This window comes from Macrosteles quadrilineatus, unplaced genomic scaffold (genome assembly GCF_028750875.1).
Source record: "Macrosteles quadrilineatus isolate MER2022 unplaced genomic scaffold, UCM_ALF_1.0 Scaffold_3__2_contigs__length_128488019, whole genome shotgun sequence".
In the NCBI taxonomy this organism is placed as follows: domain Eukaryota; kingdom Metazoa; phylum Arthropoda; class Insecta; order Hemiptera; family Cicadellidae; genus Macrosteles; species Macrosteles quadrilineatus.
This window is the reverse complement of record NW_026542596.1, coordinates 25,026,174-25,040,567: the sequence shown is the minus strand read 5'-3', so window position 1 is coordinate 25,040,567 and position 14,394 is coordinate 25,026,174. Positions and strand designations below refer to the sequence as shown.

General features: G+C 37.8%; 1 protein-coding gene across 1 annotated transcript in view; it reads right to left on the bottom strand.

Moving 5' to 3' along the window:
* LOC128990076 (caseinolytic peptidase B protein homolog) overlaps positions 1-14,371 on the bottom strand; it is a 38,605-nt gene extending 24,234 nt beyond the window's left edge. The window contains exons 1-2 of the mRNA XM_054412308.1: positions 14,238-14,371; positions 10,287-10,384 (exon numbers count right to left, since the gene is read on the bottom strand). Of these exons, the coding sequence (XP_054268283.1) occupies positions 10,287-10,384; positions 14,238-14,341 (202 nt within the window). The 5' untranslated portion in view covers positions 14,342-14,371. The remainder of the gene's footprint in view (positions 1-10,286; positions 10,385-14,237) is intronic.
* Positions 14,372-14,394: the final 23 nt, after the last annotated feature.

The window sequence follows — 14,394 nt, the reverse complement described above, 5'->3', positions numbered from 1 at the left end:
GCGTGTTGAGCCCCCGGCACCGTCGGACGGGCGTGTTGAGCCCCCGACACCCTTGCATGGGCGTGTTGAGCCCGCGAGTCACCTGACGGGCGTGTTGAGCCACAGGTACGCTGGACGGGCGTGTTGAGCCCCCGGCACCGTCGGACGGGCGTGTTGAGCCCCCGACACCCTCGCATGGGCGTGTTGAGCCCGCGAGACACCTGATGGGCGTGCTGAGCCCCGGGTACGCTGGACGGGCGTGTTGAGCCCCCGGCACCGTCGGACGGGCGTGTTGAGCCCCCGGCACCCTCGCATGGGCGTGTTGAGCCCGCAAATTACCTGATGGGCGTGTTGAGCCACGGGTACCGCTGGATGGGCGTGTTGAGCCACCAGCACCGTCGGATGGGCGTGTTGAGCCCCTGACACCCCGCATGGGCGTGTTGAGCCCGCGGGACACCTGATGGGCGTGTTGAGCCACGGGTACCGCTGGACGGGCGTGTTGAGCCACCAGCACTGTCGGACGGGCGTGTTGAGCCACCGACACCCTCGTATGGGCGTGTTGAGCCAGCGGGTCCGTAGTCGTAGGTGGAGGGGAGGACTTTGGAGTCCCCCACCACCTTTAAAGCATATACATAGGTATACGCTAAGTGTTGAAGGAGTTTACGTCGGACTGCAGACCGAGTAGACTGCCTAGAGAGTGCTAACTTCTGAGCAAGTGACGCCAGAACCGTCTCCAGTGGAGAGCAGTAGCACATTAAACCGGCCCAGCTTGACTTCTGTGCTTGGAAAGCCAGAACCGTCTCCAGTGGAGAGCAGCAGCTAGGGGACCGAGGATTCCGGGGTGAAGGTGCCAAGGATCTAGACCGCGGACCCACACGGATATCTTTAGGAGTGTCGTAGACCACCGGGCCAGTAAGGGCGCAAGCAAGACTTGATCCAACCTCTGCCCAACCCCTGAATACGAGCCCGGAGACACTGCCTGGTAGGAGGACTACGGACCCAGGATCAAGACTGTATATAATATTGTATATATAAACATATATGTTAGGATAAGGATATCAGGGAATAAAATGGAAGTTTGTGATACCCAGAGTTTTCACTTATCGACCCTTACCACCCTTGATAAGGCCTAGTGCTCTGGAGGAAACTTCCTCACAAGTTGTCTAGATTAGAGTCTGAAGGTATCATAAGTAAAGTCAAACATGCAGATTGGAGTAGTCCTATGGTTTGCGTACCAAAATCTAACGGCAAGTTGTGTATGTGCGTTGATTTTAAAACCACTTTGAACAAGCATTTAAAAGTAGATCAACATCCTATCCCCACTCCTGATGATATTTTTAACAAATTTGTGGGATGCAATGTTTTTTGTCGCTTGGATCTGTCCCAAGCGTATTTGCAGTTAGAAGTTCATGAAACAAGTAAACAATTGTTGGTTGTTAACAAAATCAAAGGTCTCTATATGTACAACCGCCTTCCTTTTGGCTTAGCATCTGCTTGTGCAATATTTCAATCAGTTATTGAATCAATCTTGTCAGAGTTAAATCAGGTTGCGCCTTATCTTGATGATATATTGATTGGAGGTAAAGATTTAACCGAATGTGAACATAATCTGCACAGTGTATTGTCACGTCTTGAAGAGTACAATGTAAAGTTAAATGTAGATAAGTCAGAATTTTTTGTACAGTCGTTGATATTTCTAGGGTTTGAGCTGTCTGGTAAGGGTAAAGCACCGTCTGCTACCAAAGTGCAGCAGATTTTGTCAATTCCAGCTCCTACTAATTTAACAGAACTTAAGTCATTTGTGTCAATGTTTAATTACTACAGAAACTTTGTACACATGTGTCCAGACCTTTTAGAACCTTTTCATAAACTAATGAGAAAAGATGAACCATTTGTCTGGTCATCAGAATGTGCATTAGCTTTTGCTAAGTGTAAAACGTCTCTATCAGAAGCAACTATGTTAGTATTGTTTGACCCATCAAAAGAATTAATATTGTCTGTTGATTCAAGTTCTTTTGGTGTTGGTGCAATTTTGAGTCAAGTCGAAGGTAACAAAGAGTACCCAATAGCTTTTGAAAGTGCAACTCTAAACCCAGCACAAAGAAATTATTCACAATTAGAGAAGGAAGCTCTGGCTTGTGTTTTTGGTCTAAAAAAGTTTCACAAATATTTGTGGGGAAGAAGTTTTACAATTTGTAGTGATCACTTGCCCCTGAAGAGTATTTTCAGTGAAAATAAGAGAATACCTAACTTAGCTTCTTCAAAGCTAATACGGTGGGCTACCATGTTGTCTGCTTATCAGTATAAGATTGTCCACAAGAAAGGTTTATTGATACCACATGCCGATGCTTTGTCGCGATTACCAAGCTCTGATTTAGTCCAAGATGACGATTCTTTTTTTACTTATTTGTCCACTCCTCTAGTTTCTAATGATGAAGTGAGTAAAGAAACCATGAAAGATAACGTTTTGTCAAAGTGATAAGAGTTTGTACAACATGGTTTTCCAAAAAAAAGTGTCCAGTGAGTTCAAAGTGTATTCTAACAACAGCCACTGTTTGAGTGTTCACAATGGTTGTTTGTTTTTTGGAAGTAAAATTGTAATACCTGAAAACCTAAGAAGTAAAGTCCTAGATGTGATTCATTTCAGCCATGCTGGCATAACTAGATCAAAACTATTTGCAAGGTCATACGTGTGGTGGCCTACACTTGATAGCGATCTATATAGATTCATTTCAAATTGTCAAATATGTCAGTCTCATCAAAACAAACGTAGTAACCAATATCGTCTACCTTGGCCTAAGTCAAAATGCCCTTGGGAAAGAGTGCATCTAGATTTGTTTGATTTTCGTAACAATAAGTATTTGATCTTGTGTGATTCTTATTCTAAGTGGGTAGAGTGCTTTGTACTAAGAAACAGAAGTGATTTCAAAGCCGTTATAAATAAACTAGCAGAAGAGTTTTCTAGATTTTCATTTCCACGCACAATTGTGTGTGATAATGGTCCGCCATTTTGTAGTCAGGAATTGAAAGATTTTTGTAAAAGGAAGTCAATCAAACTCATGTTTTCACCTCCATATTCACCTCAATCTAATGGACTAGCTGAACGTTCCGTTCAAACATTTAAAATTATATTGTCTAAATTTTATCTTAGTCAAAGAAGTCATAATCTGCCACCAGAACAAATGTTACTAGATTGTCTATATGCTTATCGTTCCACTCCATCCTCTGTAACGGGTAAATCTCCAATGGCAATGCTACTTACTTTTGTACCTGAAACGCCTTTGTCTTCTTTAAAAAGAAATGTAAGTTTCAACTTTGTATCAGATCAGTCAAAAAGAAAGAATCTGTCTGAAAGTAAAGACAAGCAAAAGATAAGAATTCCAAACTACCATCCTGATCAATTTGTATGGGTAAATTTGAATAAAAGAACAAATGTTGGTGTAAAGTTTGTGGTAGGTCAAGTGACCAAGAAAATTAGTCAGACTGTTTATTTGGTAAGAGTGTTATCTGACAAAAGTATTCACAAAGTCCATGTAAATCAGCTTAGAGAATATTATGTTCCAAAACCTCATTCACCTAATCCTGATAAACTCTACACCAAAACACCGTCACCTAGACATGTACCTAGCCCTAGTCCACCCAGACCATCTCCTGTTAACAATAGTACCAATCCACGTCCATCTCCACCTGTTATCCAACCTTCACCTACAAGTCCCCTTCAGCAGACTAGTAGTAGAGGAAGAGTAATCAAGCTGACTAAAAGATTTACATTTTCTGAATTTGATTGATGATATTGAACTGTCTTTTTTGTCTTTGATGTTGTTTACTGTTTTGTTGTGTGTATTTTCAAGAATTGTAAACAAAGTTTTTATTTCATTTATTTTGTCACTTGAATTTTTGATGTTTTAATTATTGTACATATTGTCAATTTATACATGGGAAGGTAGTGATGTATCAATGTATCATAGGTATACCCCCACCAGGTAACCGATAGGCGTACTCAGATAGTTGGCCATTCCTGTCTGGGCCGTCTAAATATCAACAATGTTTGTCTCTGGCGTTACCTAATAAAGTTCATTTATTCAGTTTCAAATGTGAGTTTTATTATATTATAGTATACCTCCAAGAACACGTTACTTGTCTTCATAAAGATATTACTGGAGAACCATCGATATTTTTTTAAGTGATACAATCGAGTTGGTTCCATATTACTAATATAATTTAGTATTATATATTAATATTGTATAATTTGATATAAATATTTTATAATATTAATTTCGTATTAAAATTTTACAATATTGATTTATTAATTAATATTAATTGAGTATTTTATATATTAAATAATATATAAATTAAATACTTTGCTGTATTTGGTTTTGACTTAATCTATGACACCAACTGACTTTGTCTCTGAACAGAAAGCCCTTTCAGATGAGGTACTTAATTCAGTTTCAAATTTGACTATAGCTTGACTATGTTGAACTGTAGCTCTTACTAGTTAGCGCCTATGATCGACGATAGTGTAAATGGATTAATGCAGGTAGGAAAACGATGCTTCTGAACAGTAATCAGCGACCGATAGTACAAAGAAATATTATCATATGAATCACGTCTCCCCCTTTATATATGATACATTACCTGTACTTGTAGTCAGTTAGCGTCCATAATCAACGGCAGTACAAAAGGTTTTATGAGAAGAAATAAAGCATATTCCCATATTAAAATTACAGGCGGACGTAAGGAAAATGTACTATATATTTTACTGTCGGTACGGCACTTAAATTGCAACCTACAAGTCAACCCAACACTTCGGTCATCTACAGTAGATGGTGACGTTTTGTTGGGGTAGCATCTTGACGACAACCCCTTACTATTAGAGGAGAGTTAAACAATTTGTCTTCTCAGTTTTTTTAATAATTGTAATTCACTTTATTATTGAATTCTTTCTATTTTTTCAAATGAATTATGTCCGTACGAATGAATTTTAGGGAAACGGAATCTATCGGGAAAATGCAGCCGTTCGGTTCTAAAGTAACTGTTAGGATGATGTAGATGTCGAAACGCTTTGTCAACCAGGGCTGTCCCTAAGGTTGTCAGCGCCTGGGGAAAATGTAGTCGCGGTGCCCCCTCCCCCCCAGTACTAGTCGCATTTGCATATGTTAGCTTCATACTACATTACGTTTACATTTTGATTACACCTATAGTGTTACAAAATAATTTTTAACTACAGCCTCATTTTTCAGATTCGTATTTATTAACACCATAATCTGATAACCTTTACAATTCATGCAAACCTACAAGACCAAAAACAAAATTTGCTGCGGCGCCCGGGTCAACTTGCCCCGGTTGCCCCCCCCCCCCCCTTCGGATGGCCCTGCTGTGTCAAGCTGTGGTTCATAATTGTTGATTAAACTCTTTTTTATGTCACGGTGAGACAACAACGTTAGATAAACATTAAACACCTTATAAATGTTAATTTTACAAGATTCATCGCCCATAAGGATTCAATTTTCATGAAATTTATCATATTTCTATTCTAGAATGGTTTATTTCACCTTCCCAATATTTATGTCGTGGCCCCTAGATCACCAGATTTTAGCGTGTGTAAGTTTCTTCTGTGAGGCGTTCTCAAACTTTGCATCTACACTCACAAACCCCGTACTTAAGGACGCAATTAACCAGAAAGTAAAGACAATTAATAATTAATGATGGCCATTTAATTAATGATGGGACTTGTAATGGAAGAATGTAATAAGACAGGGATAAAAACTGTACTAATTTTGTCACAACTGAAATCTAACTTAGTGTATTTAATCAATCATCTTAGTACGACCACACAAAGACCGAAAACTCGTTCAGTCTCGGGGGTTTGTGCACACTATCTTGTTGCGTTGTGCGGTTGTTTAGAATCTACTAGAAATGTTTGATGTTGATAAGTTTATCGAAAATGTTCACGGCCAGCTATCACTGTGGGACAAACAGGCATAATAATATTCTGATAGCATAGAATAGCAATCCTAAAATGTGTGTCTATTTTTGTTATCCAAGGCCTCATGATCTGAAGAAGCTCATCGAATGACTGGACTGACATACGATAGTATAAAACAACGTTGTCTCATGTCTCCTGATGTTTTGTAAAACGTACGAAAACGTTCACCTGCATCACGTTCACGACAAAAAGGATGAATCCAATGGCTTCTGTTATTTGTTCTAATGGTTGTAAAATAGTGGCTGTAGTAATTCACTTGCTTCTATTACACACACAAGTTTTATCAATAATATAAAAGGACTACTTCATCCAACCACAGTTGCTGGTATGACGACTAGTTTCGTTCCTTAGAACTTCGTCAGGTCATTGTATGCAACCACATAACCAATGAATTAACATTGTGGTATGTCAAAAGATTCTTTAAAATACTGGCAAAATCACAATAGTCAAAACTAGTCATGTTAATCAAATTATAAAAAAAAGAAAAAGTGATAAAACTGGTTAAAACTGTAAAGTCTGGCCAGCACTGTGTATTCACTTGCATATTGTTGCAAATGGACCTTACAAATTGTTTTTTTTTTTTTTTACTTCATTTAAATGTGATAATTATTTATTATATCACACACTCATTATATTTATTATGAATGAATGAATGAATTATATATTTATTCTAACAAAGTATCTAAAAAAATTGTACACAAATATTTAATGGAGAAGAAAAACATAAATGTGAAACAAACTGAATAAATTAAACTAACCTTTTGATCTAATTCTATTTCATCAAATAGAAAAAATAAATAAATGAAAGAAGATGGAGTGAAAATATGAGCTAAGTGGAATCACAAGAACAAATACCAAAGTGAAATAAATAACTATGAAAAAAATATTAGGTGGAATAAAAAGTTAAAAAAGTTTTATTAATATAAATAAATAAATATATTATAAATGATAATTATTCTATGTTTAACCAAACTGTAAGAATTATTTAAATAGTTGATGGGTTATTAATTTATTATTAAATGTTGTACAAGGAGTATTCTATATCAGGAGATTGGAAAGCCAAAAACACTCAAGTCCCATTGCTAGTAGCCGCCAGCAGCTTTCCTTGTTCACCAAAAAGTCTGTAGGAGCGCCACTAGTCAGACATCACCAAGTCCACACAGTTAATGTATTTCCTGTGAAAATTGTGTGGACGTGTGTAATGTCCACATAAGCGACCAGGTCCACACAGTCTGGTCACATTCACACTCATGTCCCCACAGCTTATGCAGCACGAAAGCAGACACACAGACACACAGACCCGCAGACACACACACACACACACACACACACACACACACACACACACACAACACACACACACACAGATATCACTTCGAAAACAACTTTTTTGGGTCCAGGGGGACCCAAAACGAATATATCCACTCAAACTCAAAAATGTTGACAAAAACAATACTTTCTCCATATATACCGTACTATGGTATAGGGGGAGAAAGTAAAAATCAAATGAAGGTTTACAAATCGAAAAAATAGTTCTGTTCATAAAATAAAATTATAAATAACCCAAAATTCTAATAAAAGATACTACAGTGTAACGTGTATTCACTTATACAATTAAAAAGTACAACTTAGTAAAACGAAACTTGACTTTAATCATGTAAAAACTAACTGACAACAAAAAGTAAACAATCTTGTTATTTGTATGTAACATATGGTAATAAATAATGTGAACTCTATACAGACCAAAAGCACGAACACTTCACCTTCTCGCCAAGATTGAACTACTGTCCTTGTCTTCAAGAAGGTTTTTATGCTTTAGTTGGTCAGCATGTTTTTTAAAGATTCTTCTATCGTTACCTTCAACTTTCCACACGTTTCGCCCTAGTCTCTTCAAGATTACGGTTTCCACTCAACATTTCCGTTTCTGGTTTCTGCCCAAAACACATTCATTCATTTATTTTGAAGTTTTTTAGGCTAGTAGTGGCTCCTTCTTTATTCTCTTTCTCTTTTGTTTTATCTTCTTTATTTTCTTCCTCTTCTGTTTTAATCTGACTTCCTTTTTGGGGTTAGGTTAGGTTAGGTTAAGATACATCTTAGCTGACGTCCTAAAAACAACTCAGAAGGTGACATTCCAGAAGTTATGTGTGGTGTTAACCTGTACTTAAATAAAAAGTTGTTTAAGTCAGCTTCCAAACCTTTAGGGGATTGTTCTTGGCAAAGTTTTCTCAACGCCTGTTTCATGGTACCGACGTATTTTTCAACTTGTCCGTTGGAACACGGATGGTAAGGTGGAGTGGTTACGTGGTCGATTCCAAATGCTTTACAAAACTGTGCAAATTCTACGGACGTAAAACAGGGTCCGTTGTCTGTCACTATGGTTTTAGGGATTCCATATCGGCATATTAACAGCTTAATTTGTTTGATTGTTACTGAAGTAGTCATAGAGTTCAACTTGATAATTTCTGGCCAACCGGAGTATGCATCTACGACCAAAAGAAAAACACTATTAAGGAAAGGTCCAGCGAAGTCCAAGTGTATACGAGTCCAAGGGTCAGTGCATCTCGGCCAATTACTGAGGAACTTTCTCTGTGGTTCTCTTGCAGCATACAAGTTGCATAGAGCACAAGTTCTTGCCACATTTTCGATGTCATTGTCCATCGATGGCCACCAAAAACGATCTCGGGCGAACGCCTTCATCTTTACCATTCCTAAATGAGTGTCGTGCAGGTTCATAAGTAATTTCTGCTTGAACTTTTCTGGGATAATTGCTCTAACCCCCCACATTAGGCAGCCCTCATGTACGGATATTTCGTTCTTCCTTGACTCATAGGGTTTTAACTCCAGATTGTTTGTCTTGTTTGGCCATCCACTTAATACAAACTCTTTGACCCGATTAAGAGTAACATCATTCGACGTTTCTTCACTGATTTCTTTAGCCGTAACTGGTAGACAATCTATGTTACCTGAGAATATTAATCCAACTACGGTGCTCTAACTCTCATCGGCTTGGTCAAACTCGACATCTTCCTCGAAAGGCAAACGACTTAAACAGTCAACTTTCCCAAATAGTTTAGTAGAAATGTATTCTATGTCAAAACAAAAATTTAAAATTACAAATACTTTTTTCATTACGAACTTGATCGGTACCTGGATCGTCTTGATGTCGTCTATGTCTACCTGATGTCGGCATTGTGTGAATTCTAATTCCTCGTCGCCAATAACGTGTATTCACTTATACAATTAAAAAGTACAACTTAGTAAAACAAAACTTGACTTTAATCATGTAAAAACTAACTGACAACAAAAAGTAAACAATCTTGTTATTTGTATGTAACATATGGTAATAAATAATGTGAACTCTATACAGACCAAAAGCACGAACACTTCACAGTGTTAAGAAGCAATCACATTCTAAGCTAAATCATTGTCAAAAAGTTACTGCTATTGGTGGGGATCGAACCGGCTACCTTCAGTTTATCAGCCAGGAACGCTTCCACTACACCACTGAGGCCGATGGCTCAACAACGTATTGTTGTGGTAATGGTGTTCCCTCAAGAGAAGAGATCTGAAAGCTGACGTCATCGAAGGCTCTTCTATACCTCCCTTGAGTAAATACCTGTACATTTCACCCCCCCCCCCCCACAATTCGCCTAGCAATGAAGACAGTTGAACAACCCCAGAGCCGTGTGGGCCAGATGTTTTTGGAAATGAGCAATAAACACTCCCCCCTACAACCCGGGCCCTAGTGCGGCCGTGCGCCCAGACTAAATGCGACTACTGTAGGCCTACATGCTATTTTAACCAATGTGGTTTAACATGATCACATTAACATTGTTGGATCGGAATTGGAAACAGTAAGTGTACATTTAATAATGTCAGTAGATCTTCTCATCACTTTGAGCACAAGTGAGATGGATTTCAGCCATGCTTCCATTAATAATTGAATAAATGAATTTATTTCCGTTGAGTACAAACTGATTACACGCATTGTATTTGGAAATTGAATGGCCGCTTTTCAAGTAGTGCGGCCAGTTAGAACAAATAAATACAATAAATTATAACAGATTTTGAGTCTAGCATCATGCATTAAAAACTCTCATGCCGCCATTTGGGTATCTGCTAAATACATATATTAAAATATAAATAAATAACAATATAAATTGCAAATTGTAGCCTAAGAGAGAAGATAATGTTTTTTTTTTTTTATTTTATTATGATTATCGGTCTTGGGTTGAGGGTCAACAAATTTTACAAAAAAAATAATCAACAAATAATTTGGGTAAATTTTGATTTGAATAGGAATTAAAATTTGAGTTACCTGCTGCCACAATAGGGATCGGTCCTTCCTGCCCAACAATGTGTTGTTTAAGTCTTTGTTCCAGGGGAAACCTTCGCCTCTCCTCTATTGATTTTTGTCTATAAGAATAGCATAATAGCATTAATAGCCATCTATGATAACCAGTAATAACACTGTTGTAGTCATCTAGTCAAATGTTATAATGGTTTCAAATAACTAATTTGAAAGAAATCCTATATTCTAATACGAGCAATGTTTGCTTGTATGTATGTATGTAACTTATGTATGCTTGCTTGCAGAAAGATCTCGAAAACAGCTCCGACGATTTTCTTCAAATGTTGTAAATAGTTTATTTTTGGCCTAAAAACGAGTTTACTGCACTGTTGTTAGAACTGCCAACAAAAATCTAATTACGTAGAAAAATAAAACTGAAAGTCACATTTTTTTAACATTAGTCTTATGGGTTGCTAAGTAACCATGTTGATTGAATTAAATAACAAGGAAAAAGTAAACAAAAGACTTGTAAGTTGTAACAAATGTGTTCATAAAGGCATCTACCCACAGTATACTAGAAATTACAAAATACAGTACAAAAGCAAAAACATAACTTTGTTACTATTGAGCAATGGTTATACTGAAGCTTACTCGATACCTTGTAGTAAAGGCTAACAATTAGCAGTGCGGAGCGTGGGATCTGTTATGACGATTAGATTAAGGTAGATTTCCCATTCTTATAGAACAGCTGAAGCCAATTTTATTGTTAGTTCTGTCTGGTTTTCTGTGGATGTCGTGCTTTGTTTACAATTTGTTTCTTGTTATTTCAGTAATTTAAAACCTTGTTTAACCAAATAATACTATTTAATCATAAACGATAACTCTTTCATTATATTACCGTACTATATTACTATATTACTATCGTTGGCTATAACTACAAATGGCCTCGTTGGCTATATGAGACACAAATAATGAGAAACTAACCCTAAAATAATAGAAACAAATTGTAAACAAAACACGACATCTACAGAAAACCAGACAGAACTAACAATAAAAGTGGCTTCAGCTGTTTCATAAGGATGGTAAGGTATCTGCAATCCTAAAATGCTATGGGATGGTAAGGAAACAGGTCCGCGACGTAGGAAGTGGTGAAGGAAGTAGTCAATGCGAGCTATCCTGAGTGAGGGAACTGTTTATGACGATTAGATTAAAGTATCTGCAATTCTAAAATCCTATGGGAAGGTAAGGAAACAGGTTTGTGACGTAGGAAGTGGTAAAGGAAATAGTAAAAGGTGAGCGGTCCGGAGTGTGGGAACTGTTTATGACGATTAGATTAAAGTATATACAATCCTAAAATGCTATGGGAAGGGAGGGAAACAGAGGTCTGCGACGTAGGAAGTGGTGAAGGAAGTAGTAAAGGCGAGTAGTCCGGAGTGTGGGAACTGTTTATGACGATTAGATTAAGGTATCTGCAATCCTAAAATGCTATGGGAAGGGAGGAAAACAGTTCCGCGACGTAGGAAGTGGTGAGGGAAGTAGTAAAGGTGAGCGGTCCGGAGTGTGGGAACTGTGTATGACGATTAGATTAAGGTATCTACAATCCTAAAATGCTGTGGGAAGGGAGGGAAACAGGTCCGTGACGTAGGAAGGGGTGAAGGAAGTAGTAAAGGTGAGTAGTCCGGAGTGTGGGAACTGTTTATGACGATTAGATTAAGGTATCTACAATCCTAAAATGCTATGGGAAGGGAGATACTGGAGCTAGGGACAGATATGAATGAAACTATCAGCTGATCGGGAAATCCAGGCACGACGTCATCACTGACCATGTTGATCCTGACCGGCAGTCTAGACATAACTTTCACCTGATCACGTCGTGTCGTGTCCCGTAGGCCTACCGTTTTCAATATTTTATAGCCTTAAATGTTCTTTTTTATGTCCGTGTACGTGTTTGTGTTTTGTTTATTTATTTCTATTGACGACCTTCGAATGAAGCTAGAAGACATCTTAACTGCCTGAAGATGACTCCAATGTGAGTTGAAACCGGTAGCAACTCAGCTACAAACAACATCGCATAAATGCAGGTATTTTACACCAATTTATAGTATTTAAATGCAACAGGAGGCTAAAATTCAATATGATTCTTTGCTAACTTGAGAAAAACATGCAGTGCATATTTGCAGCAAGATGTCTTTGCAAGTCATTTGTATTCATTCCCTGCAAGTGTTTTAAAATCATTCTTTGCTAGCTTTAGCTTGAGAAAAACATTCAGTGCATATTTGCAGCAAGATATCTTTGCAAGTCATCTGCATTAATTCCCTGCACGTGTTTTACAAGAATTCTTTGGTAGCCTGAGAAAAACATTCAGTGCATGTTTGCAGCAAGATGTCTTTGCAAGTCATCTGCATTCATTCCCTGCAAGTGTTCCCAAAGTATTCCTTGCAACCTTGCTTCAAACAATCAGCGAAACTTTTCAGAAAGTCTGAGATGGGGTTACTTTTATACTTGCAACAAGCGTGTTACAAATGAAAATGTATCTGGGTAAGCTGTAGAAAATAATTTTGGATATTGGCTTCCAAGGAGTAGCCCGATAAACTGAGGACCGTCAAACGGGGGCTATATATTAGGGGTTTTATAGTGTCCATCATCCTTTAGTTTCATCGAACTTTTCCAGTTTCTCAAAAACTTTTCTTGGGCTGAAACTTAAAGTTTGGAAGTCACCGAATGAGGTAGTTTTAATTAAAACTAGAGGACCCATGATGCTCCGCAGAAAATAAATATAATATCCAAGAAATAATCAAATTTATGATTTTTCATTGAGTAATACAGTATCTTAATCGCTTCAATAAAAGCTTCAATAAAAGACCAAAATATATAGGATTATATAATTATAACTGGTGAAATACATCTTAAATTGATGTAAGAATTCAAAAATTATACAAATTATGTTTTTAGTTGAGTAATACAGTAGGTAAGTATATGCCGATGATGTGAAATATTTACGAGCATTACTTCAATTCGAGACCTCAATCATGAAAGTCGGTCGGGTAGAGGAGCCAAACGAACTCAGAAAATAAAAACTAAAATTAACTCCCCATAAGAAATACATGGGGAGCAAATTTTGTTTACGTATAGGCCGAGTGGTAATAGAGATAAATATATGCCGATACTTGATGGCAAATATGTGCGTGCATACTTTCAATTTGAGACCTCAATCATGAAAATCGGTCGGGTAGAAGAGCCAAACGAACTCGGCAAAGAGAAACCATAATTAACTCCTATAAGAAATACATGGAAAGCAAATTTCGTTTACTTATAAACCGAGTGAGACTATAGATAATTATATGCCGATGCTTGATGACAAATCTGTGTGTGCATACCTTCAATTTGAGACCTCAATCATGAGAATCGGTTGGGTAGAAGAGCTAAACGAACTCGGCAAAGAGAAACCAAATTTAACTCCCATAAGAAATACATAGAGAGCAAACTTTTCAAGTTTCTCAAAAACTTCTCGTGTGCTGAAACTTAAAGTTTAGAAGTCACCGAATGGTGACCAAAGGTTGTCACATAAAATGAGCCCGTTGGTTCATTCAAGGCTGAAGAGAAGAAATTCTTGAAGAGTTTGAGATTGCAATGTCATCAGCTTCAGTTGGGATTAAACTGTTGTAGACCAGTGCACGATTAATCACCTGCAGTGTGATTGGCTCTAAATGATGACATCTGTATTTCGTGCGGTGTTGCCACTTTATTTCCAAACGAGTCACTCAACTAGTGACTACCAACTCACTTCTCAACTGTTTAATTTCAAAAATACCAAATCCTGTCGTTTGAGTTGAGTGTTGACGATTGACTCAACTCTCAACCATTTCAAAAATAGGGCCCCAGACATGACGGGATTGTGGAGGACTTTTTTAGAGTGTTTTGATGTGACTCCTCACAACCAGTTTCTACAAGAAGAACTACCCCTTTAAAATGACTTACCTCGAAGAAGAGTACGAGAAACCAGGTGAGTAGTTGATAAACCGTCGCATTCTCATTGATCGCATTCTGTCAAATCCGTAAAATCCAACTCTTCTCCCCTCCATGCACCATCGCAATTCGTCTCTTCCCCCCCAATTACCCATCACAAACCGTCTAT